Raw genomic sequence first — 20,754 nt, forward strand, 5'->3', positions numbered from 1 at the left:
TCAGGTCTGCCACCATGCTTCTGTCCCCGGCCGAACAAGTGTCCCCCAACCCCCAGTGATGTCCATCAGGAAGATGGCATCCTCACTACCTGGCCTCAGGTTCAGGAACACTAACAAGCCTGCACGGCCCCTCTTAATTAGGAGGGAAAGGCCACAGTGAAAGTGTGGGCAGCATCCCCTTTCTGGAACCTCCCATGGACCCCAGCAGGGTTCCAAGCCCTGTCCACTCTCCACTTCCCCACAAGTGAACACCACGCCACTTCTAGGAGGGTCCGGGGGTGGGGAGGAAATCCCTGCCTCCTGGGGTCATTCTGGCCTCAAATTAGCCAGGGCCTCCCCACCAACACTGGCCTCCCCTGCCCTGTCCCCGACAGGGTGGCACTGGGGTCCTCAGTCACACAGGCTGAGACGAGAACACTTTGTTTCATGACGAGGTGTTTTAGCAACCTGAGAGGGCCTCCCAGCCTCAACATCCTTATCTGAAAAATGGGCACAATAACATCATGTTTTCATGTCCTCGGTCATTCAACAGATGTTTACTAAGCACCTACTATGTGCAGGCATTCTTCGAGGCACTGGCGACACAGCCTTGAGCACAGCAGAGTCCCCAGCCCTCATGGAGGTGATGCTTAGAGGGGCCACACAGACAATAAGCAAGATAATCCAGATAATCCTGGATTCAGAAACTTAAACAGGGTGGTGGGGCAGTGACTAGGCGGGAGGCGAGGGTGTAGCTATTTTAGATGCAGTGATGCAGAAAAGTCTCTCAGAGAGGGCCCCGGGCCGAGAACCAGATCGGCAGAAGGACCCAGCTGTGGAAAGAAGCGGAGGGAAGGGCACTCCAGGGAGAGGACTGCAAGTACAAAGGCCCTGAGGTGGGAACAAACTCTGAGTACTTCAAGGACAGTCAGAAGGCCCATGTGGCTGGAGAGCACGGAGGAGGGGCGGAGGGGGCGGGAGGCAGGAGAGGAGCAAGGCTGGCAGGGCTGGCTGTTCGAGGCCTTGGTTTGGGCAGAGTGAAGGGTCTGGGCTTTTAAAAAGACGGACAGAGCTGAGAAGGCCGAGAAGCAAGGACAGCCCAGAGCAGTGAGCCCGGGAGCTCCAAGGTCTTGTTCCTCACATGATTCTCCAACAACAAGAAAGCTATTTCTCTCAAAGGATAAGAAAAAAGAAAAGAAAAGAAAAAAATTAAAAGACCCCGCCTGTGCCACGGCCGGCCTGAGCTGGGAGACGCAGAGCAGCACGGTAAGTTACACCGGCACTCGACTGCAACCCAAAGGACAGAAAAAGTGTCCAGGAGGCCGCACAGATATAAATAAATGACTGAGTAAATAAATAACGAAGAAGGAGCAAACGTTCCTTACAGAATTTCAATTAATAAGGGCACAAGGAAGGCGGGAAACGGACAAGCACCACGAGAACTCGTCAGCCGGGACCGCTGCAGAAGAGCCACATGGGAACGGCACGAGAACTGGCCACACTTCGAGGAAAAACAGGACATTTGCGTAGCATCGAGGTCTCTTTCCCCAAAGAGTCTCTAGTCATTTGTGACTTATGTCCACAAATTTGGTGGTATTGTCCCGGCGGGAGGCGCAGACTGGATCTGTGACATGCTCCTAAAGCACCGAGCACAGGGGGCAAGACAGCAGTACAGGGGGGTGACAGCAGCCCTGAGGGGTCCCGATGGGAAGGGCGGCTCCTCACGTCTGTGGGGCTCTTCCCTCAAATCCACACCTGGCCCCTATGTGAGAAAGCACCAGGAAAACCCAAATCGAGGGACATTCTACCAAATCCCTGACCACAACTCTTCAAAACGGTCAGGAACATCAAGGGAAAATGGAGAAACTGTCACCTGGGTACCAGGGAGACATGAGGACAAAGTGCAAAATGGGAACCTGCAATCAGATCCCGCACCAGAAAACAGACATGAGTGGAAAAACTAGAAAAATCCAAAGAAAGTCTCTGGGTTGGCACAGAGCACTGTCCCACCGTCACTTCCTTAGTTCTGATTAGAGTAGCCTCACTTCTGTAAGATGTTCGTATTAGGGGACACTGGGTGGAGGATATAGAGGAAATTCTCTGTACTATCTTTGCCACTCTTCTGTAAATCCAGCTTAAAAAAAAAAAAAAAGATTTCATTTATTTATTTATTTAGAGAAAAAGAGAGAGTGCGTGAGCAGACAGAGGGGCAAAGGGAGAGAATCCCAAGCAGGCTCCACGCTCAGCAGAGGGGGTCGATCTCTGAGACCATGACCTGAGCGGAAATCAAGAGTCGGATGCTTAACCGACTGAGCCACCTAGGTGCCCCTAAATCTTAAGCTATTTTAAAATAAATACTTAGAAAAAAAAAAAAACAGGGTCATGATCTATGATGAAACGTCATAGTGAGACCAAATACAGTTTACTTTAGAGTTTGCAGGGGGCATGGTGTATGTGATGCATTGAAATGTGTCTCCCCCTCAATGATGCTGGGAGTCCCAACCCCCCGTACCCCAGAATACAACCCGATTTAAAAACCGGGTCTTTATAGAGGTCATCGAGTTAGCATGCGGTCATGAGGGTGGCATCCTTATAAAAAGGTGAAGCGCAGACTTGGAGCTGGACACACAGGCAGGATGACACGAGAAGACAGAGACAGGAGACAGTGGAGTGTCTACAAGCCAAGGGATGCCCAGGAAGCCAGCAAACACCAGAAGCTGGGAACGGCACGGAAGGCTCCTCCCCCGGAGAGACCAGGGCCCCGTCACCCTTTCATTCCCGACTGCTGGCCTCCAGAGTTGGGAGGGGCTAAGCTGCTGTGGTTTCCAGCCACTCGGTTTGGGGTAACCTGACCCTGTCACCCAAGGAGGTGGACACAGCCAAGGCCAGTCCTTTCCAGCAGCGGTGCCGTGGCTGCGCCCTGGGACGGACGCAGCGAGGACACAGGCTCTTGGGGGCGAGGTGACTCCCACAGCCACCGCTTCACCGCAGCCACTGCAGGGCAGTTCTCCCCGGCGGATCCGACTTTCCTTCCAAAGCAAGCACCGTGCCTGACGCCCAGAGGCAGCCACTGACTGCCAAAGAGGACAAATGTCGAGTCGGCAGGTTGCAAACGGGCACAGTCCACCCAGCAGAGCCAGCAGGTTAGAGCGTTGTGTTTGGACTACCGTGCTTTCTAAAAAATCTGAAGTTGCTGCCAGTACTGAAAACCAGAAGCTGTTGCGTAAAAAGCTGAACTTAAAGCTTCTTTTAAAAGATCAGGCAGTCTGGCACAGCCCCTCACGGCCACAGGCTGGGGACAGGCCCGACCACCCCTTTACAAGGATGATGAGCTCACCATTCCCATATTCCCCGCCACTCCCTACCACCTCCCGCCAGCCCTCCCCAGTCTACCTTTCCTTCTCGGCCCCGTGGGCATGGATCTGGTTGCAATCCCCTAGACATCTGGCTTAGGGTGTCCACTTGCTCAACATTCTTCTGGCAAACATTTTTGGAGTGTTTATTTTGTCCCAAGAAATGTTTTGGTATTAGAGATGCAAATAGCTTACTGCAGACAAATCTTTTCTGCTGTGATTTTTTTTTCTGGCAAAAATAGGGAACACAGTCTCCAATAAGAGGGCTCTAGAAGGGCTGACAAACCAGAACATGACAGGTTTGCCAGTGGAGGCATTTATAGGGGTGCAAAGGATATCTGTCATCTCCTGGAGAAGTCAGAGTTTACAAAAGCACAACCTGTGAGGAAACACAGGCCTCGTCATCAGGTGCTGAATCCAGGAGGAGATACGAAAACGAGGAGGGAGTGATAAGGGGCTGGAACCTCTGTGAAGATCCAAGAGAGTCTGGCCAGGCCCTGGGACCTACAGTGTTCTAAAACAGGAAAACTTGGGGGCAATCAGGGGAGGCTTCCCGGAAGTAGAGAGATTTGAGCTGAGGCTTGGGAGAAGCAGAGCAATAGGGTGGGCAGAGGGAAATGAGAGCACTGAGTTCCAGGGAAGCCAGGGTGATGGTGGATTTAGAGGGGGTGAGGAGGGGCGTTCAGGGACAGCCAGACCCCCAGCTGCTGGGGAAGAGTAAGACAGAGGAGGCCGGCCTGAGCGGGACTCTTAACACCTTGAAAAGAGCCTGTCTGACAGGGTGGCTGATGGTCTGAAACCTGCTTACAGACAGGCAAAGTGACTTGCCCAAGGCCACCAGGCTAGCAAGGGGCAGAGCCCCAACTGGAGGCCCAGGAGAGGTAACAGGGTGGGTGTGCAGATCCGGTGGGCCTAGGAGTTTGGCTGTATGACCCGAGCAAAGTTACTTAACATCTCTGAACCTCCAGAGCAAGCCCACAAAAACCTGTCATAGCAACCTGGATCCCAGGTGCCCTTCCCGCCTGCACAGCTCTAGGGCTGACGGCTGCAGTCAGCCAACCCCCAAGTGAGGCAGCAGGTGGGAAGAAGGCGGACATCAAGACAAGAAAAGCAGGGAGCGGAGAGGCCACCGGGAACCAGCAGGCTTGCAGGCCCCAGGAAGGTTAAGAGGAGCAAGGGCAGAGGAGGGTGTGGAAGGGAAGGGCTCGACCACGGCAGAGCACACAGGAGCAGCAGCTGTCCCTGGGCACCAACCCCAGACCCATTCAGGGAATGACAGGGGTCTTCGTGAAGGCGGTGAATTCCCCGGAGAGCTCTCCTGGCAGGTCCCTTCACGGAGGGTCCATTTAGTCCACCTCAGGTTGACTTGGCGCCTTCCCTTGCTTCCCAGAGCCTGAGACGTGGGGCTGAGATCCCACGGCAAGCACCCTGCAGAGCACGGGCAGCCGCCCCCACACCTCCCCACGACGCAGGTGGCGGAGGGAGAGCAGCAGAGGTGGGTACAGGTGACTTCGACACGTCTGAAATTGCCGGTGCAGCAGGAAGTCAAGCGTGAAATTAACTTTAACTGTGCAGCCCCACCGCGCACACACGGGGAAATTAAAGTGACAGGGTAAGGTCCTTGGGGAGGGGATAACCTCCCACCTGGCCCAGTGACAGCAGCAGGAGGGAGGGGGCCAGAATGGGTTGCGGAGGGAGGGGGGGCACCGTGGCAGTAGGGTGCCCCGCCCCCACCCCGATCTCTCATTGTCCTTATCAAGCTCTCACCCAATCACAGAATGTCAGGCCCCATCCACTCCTGTGTCCCCAGGGCCCAGAACAGTACCTAGCACACAGTGAGCGCTCAATAAATACTTGCTGGATGAACAGAGGACAGGAATACATGGATAAAATAGTAAGAAAAATCACAGAATGCTCCCCACGTGCCTGACACTGAGCTCGACACGTCAGGGACAGTAACTCACGGAATCCTCAGCAACCCTCAGAGGCAGGAGCTACTCTTATTCCCACCTCACAGATGGGGAAACCGAGGCAGTGAGAATAAGTGGCTAGCCACAGGGCCAGATGCTCATGGCCCTTAACTGGCCCCTCATCACCGGCATCCATCTCAAGTTTCACTGTCCCCACAGTTGCCCAGGCCCCCAACCTTTGCAGCGATGGGAGTTCCCTGTCCCTGCCCCTCCACACCACACTCCTGGCCGCTCCCACAGCACCAAGGCCCGTCACTGCTTGCCTGGACGGCTATGGCTACCTCCACCAAGGTCTCCCAACCCCCAGTCCTTCCTCTCTGCAGCCACCAAAGTGAGCTCTGGAAGCAAAAGCTCTACATATCACCTCCTGGCATAACCCTCATCACTGGCCTCCCTTCACACATAAATAATATGACCCGAACTCCTCATCAGCCCTGGGTGATCTGCCTGGCACCTTCTCTCCCTCACCTACCCTGCGGGCCATGCTGGCCTTCTCTGGGACCTCACCAGCTCAGTCCAGCCCCAGGGCCTATGCACTGCCTGTTCTACCTGCCAGGGAGGCCCACATGGTGAGCTGCCACTCAGCCCCCAAGGGCCCCCCCTGCTGTCAGGTCCAGCCCTGATCCCCTGGCTAAAATCACCCTCCTTTCCTCTCCCACCACATCTGCCATCTGCACAGCTTTTTTTTTTTTTTTTTTGAGAGAGAGAGAGCACACACAGGGAGAGGGAGGGGAAGAGAGAGAATCTTAAGCAGGCTCTACGCCCAGCATGGAGCCTGACTTGGGACTCGATCCCATGAACCTGAGATCATGACCTGAGCCGAAATCAAGAGTCGGACACTTAACGACTGACTGAGCCACCCGGGCACCCCTGCATCACAGTCTTTAAGTGAACGACTGCACTAACTTACTGATGCTCACACTGAAATAAAAAATACAGAGGTCACTAGGATTTTCATGGAAAACTAGGAACAAAATCAAAATTCTAAGGATAGATCAGTTCAAATAATTTGCTTACAGATATACTTTTCTAACATAAAATTCACCACTTACGTAAGATATCTTAAAATTATTCATCTCTACGTTTTAAACTTCAACGTGCCCATCTGTGATTTGGATCTGGAACACATTTCACCAGGCAGTCACCTACTTAGCCAGAATGTACTCGAGGAGACCAGAGCCATTCTCTGATGAAGACTGGGGGGTACAAAAATAGGGCACTGGTTTCAGTAAGTTTATAGCTTTATTATACTTAAACAGAGACGTGGCAGCATCTTACCTGCTAATATTATTCGTATGGGTGCCTTTCTCCTTTCTTGTTTGGATTTTACGGCTGTTTTTATAAAAGGAAATCATCCACATTATTCAGCTTCAAATATTACTCATTTTTTAGTGAACAAATTGTGTGAGATTTCAGTACAATGACATTACTACAAAAATTGTTATGGCAAGAGGGAAAACAGGACTAGGTGTACCAAAGCACAGGGAGCTTAAGACAGCTGTGTGAGCACAGCACTTGTCAACATCTTGTTCACTTGACTCACTTTCTGTCTCCACTGCCAGATAAAGCTTGATCAAAGCATGGGCCTTTGGTTTGTTCACAGCTGAATCCCCAGGTCCTAGAAGAGGGGCTGGCACATAGTAGGTGTTCAATAAATGAGTGTTGAGTGAATAAATGAATGAATGAATGAGTGCTTCCAGCAGCCCAGCTCAGATGAAAACACCCCACCACTGAGCCCCAAACCAGCTGTGGCAGCCCTAAAAAGCCCCCCTTGCCCTCACCCACCCTCATCTCGGGCTCGCTCCCTCACCTCTAGCCCTGGCCCCTGGGAAGGCAGGTCCCAGGAACTTAGAAGGGACTGAGGTGGCCTGACGGGAAAAGTAACCTAGTTGAGTCAAGGGGGATCTGATGCCTGGGCAGTGGACATACCCACAAGGCCACACAAGAGCACAGGCCACAGCAGACAGGGAAATGCTAGCACTATCCCAGTGCTCCCCACACAGGCCACTCTACACCCCTGCCAGCCACGGGAGGGGAGTGACTCGCCAGCAGTGCAGGTAAGGCATCCTTGGCAGACGCTCCTGAGCACAAACGGGGCAACAACCTAACTGGCAACAAGAGATTTTCTAGGTTGCTCCATCAGACCCTGGGAGCTGCACGGGGGTGGCTGTTCGGGTCACCAGAGCTTGGACCAGTCATGCAAGTCCAGAAACTACAAATGAGACTTCCCTGTCAACTAGACCAACACCGGTAGATATTTTAAAACTACTGGGAAGTTTGGTCCGGGGATGGTGAACTGACTACTACAATGTACACCCCGCAAATCCACCCCAGGGAAACTTGGACAATTGGACCAGGCTGGACTGCCCACCGGACAAGCTAAGTACTGCCCTCTGAGGTCACACAAAAACATCTGCACCCTCTCCCAATGACGAACCTTGAACAGTTCTAACACACCCCGAAGACACTGCCTCTAACCCAACACCACCAAGTGCCCACGGCCGTATGTTCAAGGGGCAAGGTCTATAGCCCCTTTTACCTTTTGGGCTCCTGGATAACAACATGAGGTACTATCCCCTCCTCAGCCAAGGAGGCTATGCTCCCATTAATGCATTCTTCCCCCCTCCCCCAAAGCCAACCCTCTTCTGGCAGCCACATTTCCAGTGCTTCCCTCCCAGCTTGAAGACAGGAAGCCACCAGCCTCCAGCCTCCAGCACAATCCTCTTGCCCCATTATGCCAGCTCCGCCCACACCAACTACATGTGGCACTTAATTGGTATTTCCTGACTCCTAGCCTCCACCTGGGAAAAGGCCCCATCATTGGGATACCATACTGGCCACCCACAAAGCCTCCGGGTCTGGATTAGCGCTCACAGCTGCTCCACACTGGGCTATGCCACAGAGGGACCCCCTGAGCAGACCGTGGGACACTCCCAAATACGCTTATTACATCAAAGCTCAAACCACAGGCCCCACCTGCCCCAGTACCACCCCCCCATCATCTTGAGCTCGCTTTCCAAGAACAGCTTCTGCCTGCTCAAATGGGAGGAGGCCTCACAGCCCCCTACCTCGGTGTCTCCGGGGCTGTGCAGTGTCCTCAGCCACCCTCCCCAACTGAAGGTCTGCATCCCAGTACCTCACGGGGCCGTTCCTCTGCCCCTCCCTGCCCCAGGCCTGCTCTGACCCCAGCCTCAGCCCTACATGGCCCAGAGTTCTTGCCCAAACTGCCCCCTCCTGCCCCTTCCTCTGGCACCTGGGCCTGCCTGGGAGCCCTTTTAGGAACTGAGAACCCACATCCCAGCCCAGATCTCTGAGGCCACACAGCCTGCCCCGTACCCGCCACGCGTCTGCACGGCTGCCCACGAGTACTCACATTTTGATGTTCTCATGATACTGCCTGGTGTCGGAGGGCTGGTTGTACAACGGCTGCAGAGGGAGAGAGGAAAGCACTTCAGAGCCCGGCCTGGGGGCCGCTCCGCCGTCCCAGGCAACCTCAGCCCAGAGCCCCAGGCCCCGGCTCCAGGGAGCTGTGTGCGGCGGTGGGACGTGGCCGCCGACAGGCGTGAAACAGAACACAGGGACCCAGCCTGCAGCCCCGGCCGGGAACGGGCTGTAACCCTCCAGGCACGGCTGCGGGTGCCATGACCCTGCTCCCCCCCCCGGCAAGGCCACCACGGCTCCTCTGCAGGGCACTGGGCAGTGCTAGCCTGAGCGTGCACGGCATCTGAGTGCAGCAGTGGTCTCGACAGGGAGAGCTGCTCAACTTCTCTGCGTCCAAACGACCGGAAGGCACCACGCTGCCCCCACTGCCTGGCAGAGGAGAAGGGCCAAATGCTGCCACAAGTCTGTGAGGGTGAGGGGAGGACAGGAAGGCTCGCGACAGCCAGGGACACGTAGCTGGGTGCACACGCTCTGGGGAGGAGCAACGAAAACACCTGTCAAGGAACAGAGTCCTGTATGCCCTACGGCCCCCACCCCTCCTGCAGATGCCCGAGAATGTTCGGGCACTGTGTCCTGCCAGGAGAGGACACCGCCATGCCCAGATGGCACGGCTCGTGGCAACCATACATCAGAAGCAAGCTAAATGTCCCCCACCAGAAGGAAGAAGAGACACAGAAGGGCCCGTGTGCAGCAGGAATCGTACACAGTAGCCAGGAGGGCCCCGGGCCCACATTGGCGGCCAGTGTGTGCAAGGGGAAGCGGCTGCAGCCGGCCACCGCACATCTCCCTCCCAGGGGCAAGGCCTGGGTGCACAGCCCGGCTCTGCCACTCTCCAGCCACGTGTCTCTGGGTGAGTCACATAAGCCACCTCAGCCCCAGGTGCTCAACTGTAGATGGGGTTAAACTCAGAGTTCTTGTGACGATCAAACAAGGCAGTGCACACGGAGCTCTCAGCCCAGAACCTGGCGGGCAGAAATGCCCCAGAGCGTCCGTGTCTTTTCTGTCACCAACAGGGCACAACGAAGTATTAATGACCCCAATTTTTCCTGCCTCCCGTATCCAGCCATGCCCTTGCTTTGGCCAATGAAACTTGCAAACTTAATGAAAGCAGAGGCTTGAAAATGCACCTCTGCATTTCTGCTTCCGCTCTTGTTCGCCGGCTCCCGGTGAGAGAACACGCCTGGACCGGCCTGCTGGAGTCCAAGAGGACACAGAGTGCAGGAGTGCCATCCCAGCCAAGGCTGAGCGGGGGCGACCAGCCGACTGCCCAGATGAGCACTGAATCAACAGAACTGCTCGGCTGACTCCTACACTCATGGGAAACAGGAAACGGTGCTTGTTTCAAGCCATAAAATTTGGGGCTGGTTTGTTACGCAACAGTGGCTGATACAATTATCCTCCCCATTTTATGGAGGAGAAAATCAAGTCCCTGAGAGGTTAAAATATGTGTCCACAACTGGTAGGAAATGAGCTACAACTAGAATTCCTGTCTCAACTTTGGCCCTGGAGGCAGAGGTCTGCTCTCTGTCTCCGCCTGTGCCCTCTCTGGGTGTCTTTATGTGTGTGTTGTGTGTGAGAGAGATCCTCTCCTTTGCATCCCCACACACACCCACACACACAGCAGGAGCCTCCCAGGGCACCCATGGATGACTGTGGTAGAAGAACCAGGTACAGAGCGTGAGGGGTCACGCAAGACAGGGGCAGCCTCAGGACAGGACCCCAGGGCAAATGAAAAGGGCACTAAGTCTCCGCGCGAGAACTTCTCCCTGGGCATAGGGCTGGAAACACCTCCTGACACCCACAAACATCCTGATAATCCCAGCCAATGGGGACCAATCAAGAGCAGCAAGGCCACAGGGCCCAACCTGCTCCATCCCCAGGAGCAGGCCTCTTGCCCTCCACAGGCAGGGCAGGCTCCTCCAGGAGGGGCCTCCACTGCCAAGGCGGTCACGGGCCTAGGATGAGGCACTGCAGGCAGCCTCGACTGATGACAGCGTCACCTCTCTCCCGGCGTCCCTCAGATTCCCTCCATGAGAATTCACCACTGTGCTTGGCCAGTTCCAGGCTCCGAGCTCAGCCATCCCCCCAGGGACAGAGATGTCACCCCACGGCTGGTACAGGCCATCTCTCCCCATGCTGGGTCAGGCTGCCCTTCCAAGGTGCTCAGCTGGAAGCAGGGAGGTTTGAACCCCCCTCTGGGTTTGAACACGAGGACAACTGCAGAGCCCATGGTGAGACCCCCTGCAGAGTTTCTCAGCTGCGGGGGGGGGGGGGGGGGGGAGCAAGGCATTACTGCTGAAGGCTGATAGCACTCACCTGAGAACAGCAAGGGGCCCTACAAAGATTCCCCAGGCCAAATTTCAAAGCATTAAACATGCGTGTTTAACCCTGGGTGACTCTGCATTAGGTCCTTCCTGTTTCCACGCACCCATAAAACACAGGCCAGGTGGGAGTGGGCTTGGCCCACAGGTTCAGTTTCCAGGAATGAACAGACGCCCCAATTTAAGAGATGGCACCTCCCTCACTGGCTGTGTGACCTCAGACACGTGTGGGCCACACTCTGGGCCTCAGTCTTCTCATCTGGGAAATGGGCACAGAGCAAATAGGAAGTACTCTCAGGGCTTCCGAGGAGCCCAGGAAATGTCAGACTTGGTGACTGATTTGAGTTGTTTTGGTTTTAAAGCTGGCAAACAGCAATGTCTCCACAGCCTGAGGAGATCAGGAGGGCCCGAAGGAAAACACACAGAGACCCTAGGAGAGAGTGATGGACAGGGAGCAGGGACTATCTCTACATAATGGGATAGACCAGAAAAGGGGAGATGGGCTTCTGAGAGCAGGGGTTGCAGCCAGCCTGTGCCCTGCCAAGCCCACCTTCACCTATGGCCACCTGCCCTGCTAGGTAAGGTGGCGACAGGGCAGCCTGGCCCTCGAGGCGGCTGTCAATGGTGCACCCTCTGACAGGAGGCATGGAGAACACTGTGGGGCTCGCTGACTCTAACCACAGGGGCTGTCCCCCAAGGGCATTCACTGAGCACTCTTCAAGGTAAACTGAGTCCTGGGAGGGAAGGAAGTGTCTGGGCCCAGAGCACCTGGGAGGCTGTTTGTTACCATGGTGACAGGCCCCGGGTCAGCCCCTTTGGAAGGCCAGAGTGGGATGGGGGCGGGAGGGGCCATGGTCCATCCTTGGCAGGTACACTGCTGAGGGGAAGGCAGGGCCCAAGGGAGTCTCCCTGACACCTCTCTTGGCCACCTACAGGGGTTGCTGCAAAAGGCCAGGCAAGGCCTCCCTATGTCCCAGGAGACAAGTCCCAATATGGTAGCCCTAAGGTGATCGCCTCACTTACACCTACAGTGGCCTTCCTCTGCCCCTCCCAACCTCTCAGTCTCCAGCCCCCATCAGGGGGACAAATGCCCAAGAAGGAAGCTCCCTCCCACAGGCGGAAGGCTAAGGTACCACTGGGAAGGCCCACCCTCCTGGCTGGCGGCCCTGGACCTGCCTCTTGCCCTCCCCCTGCCTCCATCACCTCCTCTAAAGATGGGGGCGCAGCCCGAACGACCTGGAGGGCAGACAGAGTGCGCAAAGCGGGGCACATGCAAAGCTGCAAACACAAGGCTGGAAAGCAGAAATGACCAGGAAAGCAGAGCCAGTCTCCGGGAGAAGGAAGGGGGGGTCCCCTTCAGGCCTAACTCAGCCAGCTGGCAGGGTAGCCAAGAACAGCCAGAAACCCCAGGTGGACTGAGCTGCTAAGAAATGAAGTGTCAGCCCCGGCCCTCAACCCTCTGGTGACACCACGTTCTTAAAATAGCTCTTCTGAACAGGAAGGAAACCGATGACTCAAAGCCGCGGGGAGAGGGGGTGGGGGCTGCAGCGGCCCACACCCTCCCTTCAGCGCCCCTCCTCCAGGCCAGGCCTCGGATCCCCAATCCCCAATCCCCAGGGGCCTGGGATGGAGGGGAGGTGCACACTCAGACCAGCCCATGCTATTCTCCTGCTTTCCAATGCCAATTTCTCCTAGGCCCTGGCTGCCCTCCCAGCAAGGTCAGAGAGCACCCATCCCTGTCCCTAAGGCCCAGCAGCCTCTCCCTGGGCTAAGTGCTCCCTGGCTGCAGATGACACAGACCACCAGGGAACTGCATGCCCCAGTGGTGCGGCCCAGTACTGGAGACCTGGGATCAGCAGCACCAGGCCCTTCAAGAAGGAGCCTGTGCACAGGGTACGCCTCAGAGCTGCCTCTCCTTGGAAGACACCTCCGGCCACTGGGGCCTTTTGGTGACCAAGACTGAGGGCAGACCCTGGCTGGCCACAACCCCACAAGCTCGGCAACCCCTCAAGCCTCATCCCTTGCTGTTGTGACCCCAGACAAGGCACTGCCCTCTCCAAGCCTCATCTAGAAAATGGACAGTGACCCCTCCACGAGGCGGGACACGAAGAAGGTACCCTGTCACTGTGAGTCCTCTCCACAGCCCCATTGAAGGCCACCAAGCCAAGAACCTGCCGACTTCGAGAGGCTCCAGGGACAGCCACACAGTCCACCAAACAGACACTCCAGACCTTGGCCTCCTGTGCCACCAGCCTTGAAGGAGTCTCCGTTCTGACACCCCCAAGCAGGGGACAATCCCCTCACCCTAGGAAGACCCAGAAAAGAATCACTGGGACTATGAGCCCAGCAGATGCCCTGCCCTACTCACAGGGAGGCTGACACTGCTTCCCTGAGAACTTAGCTCAGGGAGAGGCTGCTGGGCCTCAGGGACAGGGATGGGTGTGCTCTGGCCTTGCTGGGAGGGCAGCCTGGCCCTGGGCATTCCTCAGGCATCCAGACACAGCACCCTCCACCCACTCCCCCCACTCATCAGGTCAGGAGAGGGTAGAGGGAGAGCCATCAGGTCTGGAAATGGTTGGCTACCACCTCTGGTCCTGCCATCCCGTTGGCAAGAGGGGAAACCAAGGCAGGAAGCAACTTACTGGTGCAAATGGAAAATGGTACACAGCTTGTGAAAACGTCTGGCAAATCCTCAAGAGGCTACACGTAGAGTGACCGTGACCCACCAATTCCAGTCCCACGTGTATGCCCAAGAGCAACGCAAACCTGCCCGCACAGAGACTCGTACGGTCATGTTCATGGCCACTTTATGAATGCCGGCCCTCATGTCTGTCAGTGCCTAAGTGGGTAAACAGATGTGATCTAGCCACACAATGGAATATTATTCAGCCCTAAAGAAGAATGAAGTCCCGACACATGCTACAACACGGACGAACCTTGAGGATGTTATACTGAGTCAAAGAAGCCAGTCACAAGAGGCCACATAGTGTATGAGTCCATTGATACGAACTCTCCAGCAGGCAAGTCCACAGAGACAGAAAGTAAATGAGTGGTGGGAGGAGGGGGGAGGGAAGGGATGGAAAGATAAGGAGGTGATAGTTAAGGACACGGAGTTCTTTTTGAGATGGTGAAATGTTCTAAAGTTGATTGTGGAGATGTCGCCCACATGAATATACTAAAAAGTACTTAACTGTACACATTAAATGGATGAATTGTATAGCATGTGAATTATATCTCAATAAAGCTACTTAAAAAAAAAAAGAGGGGGGCGCCTGGGTAGCACAGCGGTTAAGCGTCTGCCTTCGGCTCAGGGCGTGATCCCAGCGTTCTGGGTTCGAGCCCCACATCAGGCTCCTCCACTAAGAGCCTGCTTCTTCCTCTCCCACTCCCCCTGCTTGTGTTCCCTCTCGCGCTGGCTGTCTCTCTGTCAAATAAATAAATAAAATCTTTAAAAAAAAAAAAAAAAAAAAAGAGGGTCTTAGAGACATCCCAGAAATCATGCCCAACAGGGAAAGCAAGCCCCAGAAGCAGGGCCTGTTGCCCATCCCAGAGGGGTGTGAGGCCCTGCCCCTGAGCCCTAGGAGCCCCCCCCGCCGCCAGCCTGGCTCTGCCTTCTGAGAGGACCTGGGGCCGCGCCCTGCTTCACCCTGGCCGGAGCACATGGACTCCAGGCTGGGGCGCAGCTGTCACTGAGGAAACAACTCCACGGGCAAACAGCTCAACCCGCCTAAGTGTTCACAACCGCAGGGTGCTGACGACAGGACAAGATGGCACTAAGTGAGCCTTAACAGTGCATCATTTCCCACTGCCTCCCCAAAGTTCCCGGTCCTCCCATTTCACAGAAAAGGAAACCGAGTCCTCTTCTCAAGGCCACTCAGCAAACACACGGTGAGCGGAGTTTAAAATTAGGCTCCAAATGCACGAGACTTGATTACATAGGAGCACGTGCACAACCCCCCCAGACGTGCCACATGCACAGAGCCGGTCACAGCCATCCTGTGTGTGTCCCTACAACCTGCCCCACAGCTCCACGCCAACGGGCCCAGTGGGACGCTGCCTGGTCCCGGGCAGGTGGGGCTCTGATCATTTCTCCTGGGGCTGAGGCTTCCCATCAGCCGGGAGTTTCCATGTTCCCTCGATTTACGTCTCTAGTGACACATAAAGGTGACGGGGTGCCTGAGGGAGAAGAGGCCTGGGGTCTGCTTCCCAGCTCTGCAGCTGACATGCCATCTTCCCATCAGTAAAACGCCACTGACAACAGTAATATGAATAAGGAAGAATGACTAACGCTCAGCATGTACTGTCCATTAAGCACTGTGTTCAGTGCTTTCCAAAAATTTATATGGTTAATCCTCACTACAACCCAATGGGATATATGCAATTATTCCCATCCTACAGATGAGGAAACTGAGGAACAGAGAGGTTAAGAGAACTGCTTAGGTCCACGCAGCCAGTGGAGTTGCAAAGATCATCTGGCCCAGAGTATGGGCCTCCCATGCTAAGTCAGTCCAACTGCGTTGGCCTTCACTGTGTCCTGACTGCAAGAGAGCCAGCTCCCCATCCCCCTGCCCCCAGCACAGCAGGCCCACCCACCCGCCCACTATCGGCCAGTCCCTCTTATCAGAAGGGTGTACTTCCTGCCTCCTCCAGAGGACAGGGCAGCCTTGGCAACAGCCAACTTCCTCCTTCCCCTCCACGCCCACCTGCTGCCCTGCCCACCTCTCCAGCCACCCCCCGCCCAGAGCTGCCCACCCTGTCCCCTAGCTCACCAGCTCCACCTGAGGCCCCAGGCCTTCCAGAATCCGATGTGCAGCTTCGGCCTTCTTCTGCAGGGTGACAGAGAGGAGGAGAAATTAAAAAAAAAAAAAAAAAAAAAAAAAACCAGAACAGATTATAAATAGAGGCGTCCGGAACAGCAGGCAGCTGCCCAGCCCAGCAGCCAATCCACGGCCACGGAGCAGGGGGCGCAGGGCCCCCTGCAAGCCCTCCCCAGGCTGGAAACAAACACAGGGGCCTCAATACCCCCGCAGCAGCCCTGGCAAGCCCGCCAAGTTTCGATTCTAACAAACACACGGTGTTCTCCGTGGCCTGCCCCCCCCAAACCCTCAGGCCCACGTCCCCCGGGGCCCAGTGCTGCGGGCACAGCTCCGTGCCAGCGCGCCACTCTGCCAGGCCCGAGATGCCTGCCTCCGCCTGGAAGCTGGCTGGTGTCTGCAATTACCTCAGAGCTGATGCCGCCAGCCGGGGGGGGGGGGTGTAGAGGCGCTCAGAGATACCCTTTCTAGGATTCTTGTATTTCACAATCATGTGACTATTTCTGAGCTGCCCGGGGGCCTCCCCGCCTCCCTCCCCACTCACAACCCGGGACTTATTAGGAAAACAGGAACATGTGGCAGAAAGTGCTCAGTGGCTGTGAATGCAGCAGGCTGGACCTCCGGGCCCGGCCATAAAGGCGGACATTGTGCCTCCGCCAGACCCCGTGGGCCCCCAGCCTGGGACCACCAGGGCCTGCTCTCAGGAGGCCCAGGGGATGGCCTGGGGCCAGCCGGGGGAAGGGGTGGACAGAGAGCTGTGGACGGTGGCTTTAGCAGGGTTGCTGTCGGATCTGGACCACCGTGTGTGATGGAAAGCAGGGTGCCCACAGTGTGCACGGGGGGGACCTGATCTTCCTGTGACCCAGGAAAGGCTGGGTGCTCTGGAGTCAGCCAAACTCAGGGAGACCATCTAGGATCTGCAAGGAGCCGGGACAACAGGCCAAGCAAGTCACCATGAATGACCCCCAAATCCAGACCCACTAAAATGGGGTGCTCCCAGAGTCCTGAGAAGCGTGGCTGCCAAAAGAGAATTCGAGGCCCCGGCTCCTGGTGTCACGGTGGGGAGGAGGAGTGCCAAAAGCCAACCCACTCCCCCTCACTTCACCCCCAGTGATAGACAGTGGGCATGTAGGTGGGCTCAAGCTGGCACCTCAAACGAGCTCCGCCTAGAGCCCTGGGCCCAGCCCACCCAAGACCAAGCCATGCTCTCGGCCCCCTTCGTGCAGAGCCAAAACCCCGAGACCAGCAGCCTCAGCGTGTGGCAGGGGGCCAAAACATCAGGGGACAAATCAGTACTATAACGACTGCCATTTTACCAAGGACCTACTGTGGGCCAAGCATGGAACACAGAGCATGCGTTAATATTCATATCACACAAACACAATGTGAGGTGGACACAAGACATGTCCCCATTTAACAGACCTGAGCCACAGAAAAATGACACAAGGAAAAAGTCCTGCTGATCTCCAGGCTCCAAGAAGAAAGAAAGACAAGGGCCAGATCCCATGCAGGGCCTCCCCTGGCCTTGGGACCGGCACCGTCCTGCCCCGGGCACACCACAAACAAGACAGTGTCCCCATGGGGCTGAAGACGGGGGAACTCCTGAGCCAGGTCAAGTGAAGGGATGGGGTGGAGAGGGGACAGGGCAGCTACCCAAACATTTCCTGAGCACCCACTCTACTGAGCACTGGGGCAAAACACGGAATGAATGAGGCCCAGCCTCTGCCTGCAATACCCCCAAGTCTAACGAGCAGCTGGTCGAGAGCAGTGACGGCAGACGAGTACGTGCAACAGAGAAGGTACGTGCGGTGGGCACGCACAGCATCAAGCAGGGCTCGCGTCTCTCCAGAAAGGTAACAGGTGCGATACATAAGGTGGGTTTTGAGAGATGAATAGGAGTTTCTGTGGGGGGTCAGTGGGAACTGCCCATTTAGATAAGAGATGTCAAACACTGGAAGGGTATGGCTGGGTAAGCATAAGCATGGGTCTTGGATCTGGACACAAGGCCCATGGTGGGGGCTCCAGAAGCCTGTGTCCTACGAACCATACCAGACTGCATCTTCAACCACATCGTCACTCTCGGGAACATGGGCACCCAGAGAGGGGGCTTCCTGCAGCCCCTGGAGAAGAGAGCAGGGAGGAGGCCCCTTCCCCACCTGCCAAAGCCACAGGGAACGCAGGAGACGGGGTGCCCCGAGCAGTCAGCTCGCCAGCACACGCCTGGTGCTAGAGTGCCTCTGCTCCTAACACTTCCCCAGGCTCCACTCCTCAGCCCTCAGCAACCCTGCAGCCTTTTAAGATGCACCTCGATTTCCAAAGATGGTACCCCCCCCTTTACCCACTGATACCTGTCCTGAAATGACCCCAAAGACGCCACAGCGCTGGCAGGGCTGGACAGCGTGGTGCCCCACAGCAAGGCAGGCGGAGCCAGCTGGCCCAGGTTCAAGTCTGCTTACTAACTGCGTGGACTTGGGCAAGTCCCTCCACCTCCCCGAGCCCCAGCTTCCTCCTCTAGAGGACGGGGGACCAGAGCACCGCCTCAGGCAGCTGTAACGCTCTAAATCAGGAGCCGACACACAGTAGGTGCTATGTAAGGGCTGGCTATCGCTAGTACTGTGGTTGACAATAAGCACCAGGCCACGGCTCCCGCTAGGGGCCCCTATGCGGGCCAGGCCCTCTACTGCGTCCCGCACATGCCCATGTGTTTGGATGCCTGCAAGAACCCTGTTCAGAAGGTTCTAGCATTAGCCCATTTACGCACAGGGAAGCTGAGGTTTGGGTCATGCACCCCAGCTGAAGGATGCGGCTTGAGTGGCAGGAAGAAGATGGCCTCCCGCAGGCTCACCTCCTCACGCCTCCCTGGGGGCATCTCCTTTTCTCATTCCACCACCCTGCTGCTCCTGCTTCGTCCCCACCCCCACCCCCACCCCACTTCTCTGGCTCAGCCTAAAGGGGTGAAGTGGGAGGAATCTGCTTGTCAGTTCATGGGGAGCAGGGGGGGTGTCCTGACTATCGGGCCTCTCCCCCACACAGGCAGGGCTTTCTCGCCACGTCTCTCCACCAGGGACAACCTGTCCACCAGGGCAACATCTGGGAGCCAGCTCTGCTCTAAGCCTCAGCAAGCCACCCCACCTATCCGGGCCTCGGTCTCCCCATCTGCACGATGGCCACACTCACCCAAGCTACCAAACCCCAGGACTTTTACAAGGACATTCTGCAAGGCACAAAGTGATGTGCATGTTGTCACCTCCCTCTTAACACCCCCTTCAAGTGGAGGGCGCCCCTCCTCCCCACACGAAGCACGTCTGGGAATACAGGTGCGGGCCACGGGGTCAGCCCTGCACCGGAAACTCGCTCGCCCTCTCACCTGACGGCTTCTTGCCACCTGGAAAACCAAAGCCAAATGCCTCAGAGGGTCCAGGGGCCCCCATTGCGCCTGGCCTTTGGGAAGCCAGTGCCAGGGGGTGCCTGGCTCAGCTCCCAGAGGGCAACCCCAGGAGCTCATGCCAACAGGAAGGGAGGAGCAGGGGGTCTCACCTGGCACTGGGGGGCGGGCTGGGGTCTCTCATTCAAGAGACCACACTCCTGCAGGGGACCCTATGGCCCAGGCGGCCAGACCTCCCAGTGGCCACAGAGCCTGGGGGCTGTGCTGGGCCATGAAACCCCACGGTCACCTGCACACACAGGAAGGTGCACAGGCCCCATGGACCTGCGGGACCAAGTACCATGCCTACATCTATAAAGGCATGAACGTCTACAGCTGCGTGCCACCCAAGCTGACTCACATACACACACCCGCATTCACATACACGTGCACCAAGGTGCGCCCAGGCCTACGGGTGGACCCAAGTGGACACACGCATATCCATGAAGTATAAACACAAACAACCACATACGTGCCCAAGCATGCCAATCCACATACACATCTGTACGTGTCACACAGCTAACAAGTGTGCCTACAAACGCAAGGGTGTCTAAGTACACAAATAACCACAGGTGTGCCCCACATGTGCTCACACACACACACACACACACACACACACACACACACGTCCATTCACATACGTGCACCGTCATCCACAGGTCCGCTCAGACACATGTACACATACGTGCATGGACGTATGAATGCATGACTGCCACATGCTCCGTGCATGCACACGTCACAGATACACGTAGCCATCAAAAGGTCCACATGCATACGCACATAAACACATACGTGTGGTGCATAAACACACGTGTGCTCCAAACAAGCTCGCACATATGCACTTGTATGTGCATATGCATGACCACAGCTATCCAGTGAAACGTGTATCCCCTCCCCAAACACACACACACACACACACACACACACACACCCCTCTCCTCTTGGACAGGGGCTCCAGGCCCTCACCCTGGCGGGCCCCCTTGCCAGTCCCCACCACTGATCCCCCATTCCAGCTCCTCAGCTGCCTACTCTGGACTGAGCTCCAGGCCTCAACCTCTCCGTCTGCAGAACAGGGAGGCAGCACGCATGCACCCACCTACCCAGAAAGTCCAAAACCCCAGCATCCCATCCCAGGCCACGGCACCCTCCCCTCCACATGGTGTCTACCTGCCAAGCACCGCAGCGATTCAGGGAAGCAGGACCCCAAAAGTTCAGTGCACTCTCTGCACGTGGGGCCTGAAGACGCAGCCCAGAACTTTCTAGGTGTGTGAAGAGGGAGATACAGTGGGGAAGGCAGAATTCGCGTTAACAAGTTCATCAGGCCAACATGCACTATGTGCAGAAGATGAAGTCTGGAGGCACCCTGGACCCTAGGAGTAGTTAAGATGGCCAGTCACGGAGGCCCAGGGAGGAGCCCAGTGCAGGTGCCAGGGCTGCAGGACTGGACCAGAG

The 20,754-nt window shown here is 56.3% G+C and overlaps 1 protein-coding gene across 1 annotated transcript in view; it reads right to left on the bottom strand.

The window, feature by feature from the left end:
- The window catches only part of NCOR2 (nuclear receptor corepressor 2), a 172,146-nt gene that overhangs the window by 103,695 nt on the left and 47,697 nt on the right, over positions 1-20,754 (bottom strand). The window contains 4 exon segments of the mRNA XM_087857429.1: positions 6,581-6,634; positions 6,846-6,932; positions 8,676-8,728; positions 15,834-15,890. Of these exon segments, the coding sequence (XP_087713555.1) occupies positions 6,581-6,634; positions 6,846-6,932; positions 8,676-8,728; positions 15,834-15,890 (251 nt within the window).

This window comes from Ursus americanus, chromosome 30 (assembly GCF_024610735.1).
Source record: "Ursus americanus isolate L20-20 chromosome 30, mUrsAme1.1.p, whole genome shotgun sequence".
Classification (NCBI taxonomy): Eukaryota; Metazoa; Chordata; class Mammalia; order Carnivora; family Ursidae; genus Ursus; species Ursus americanus.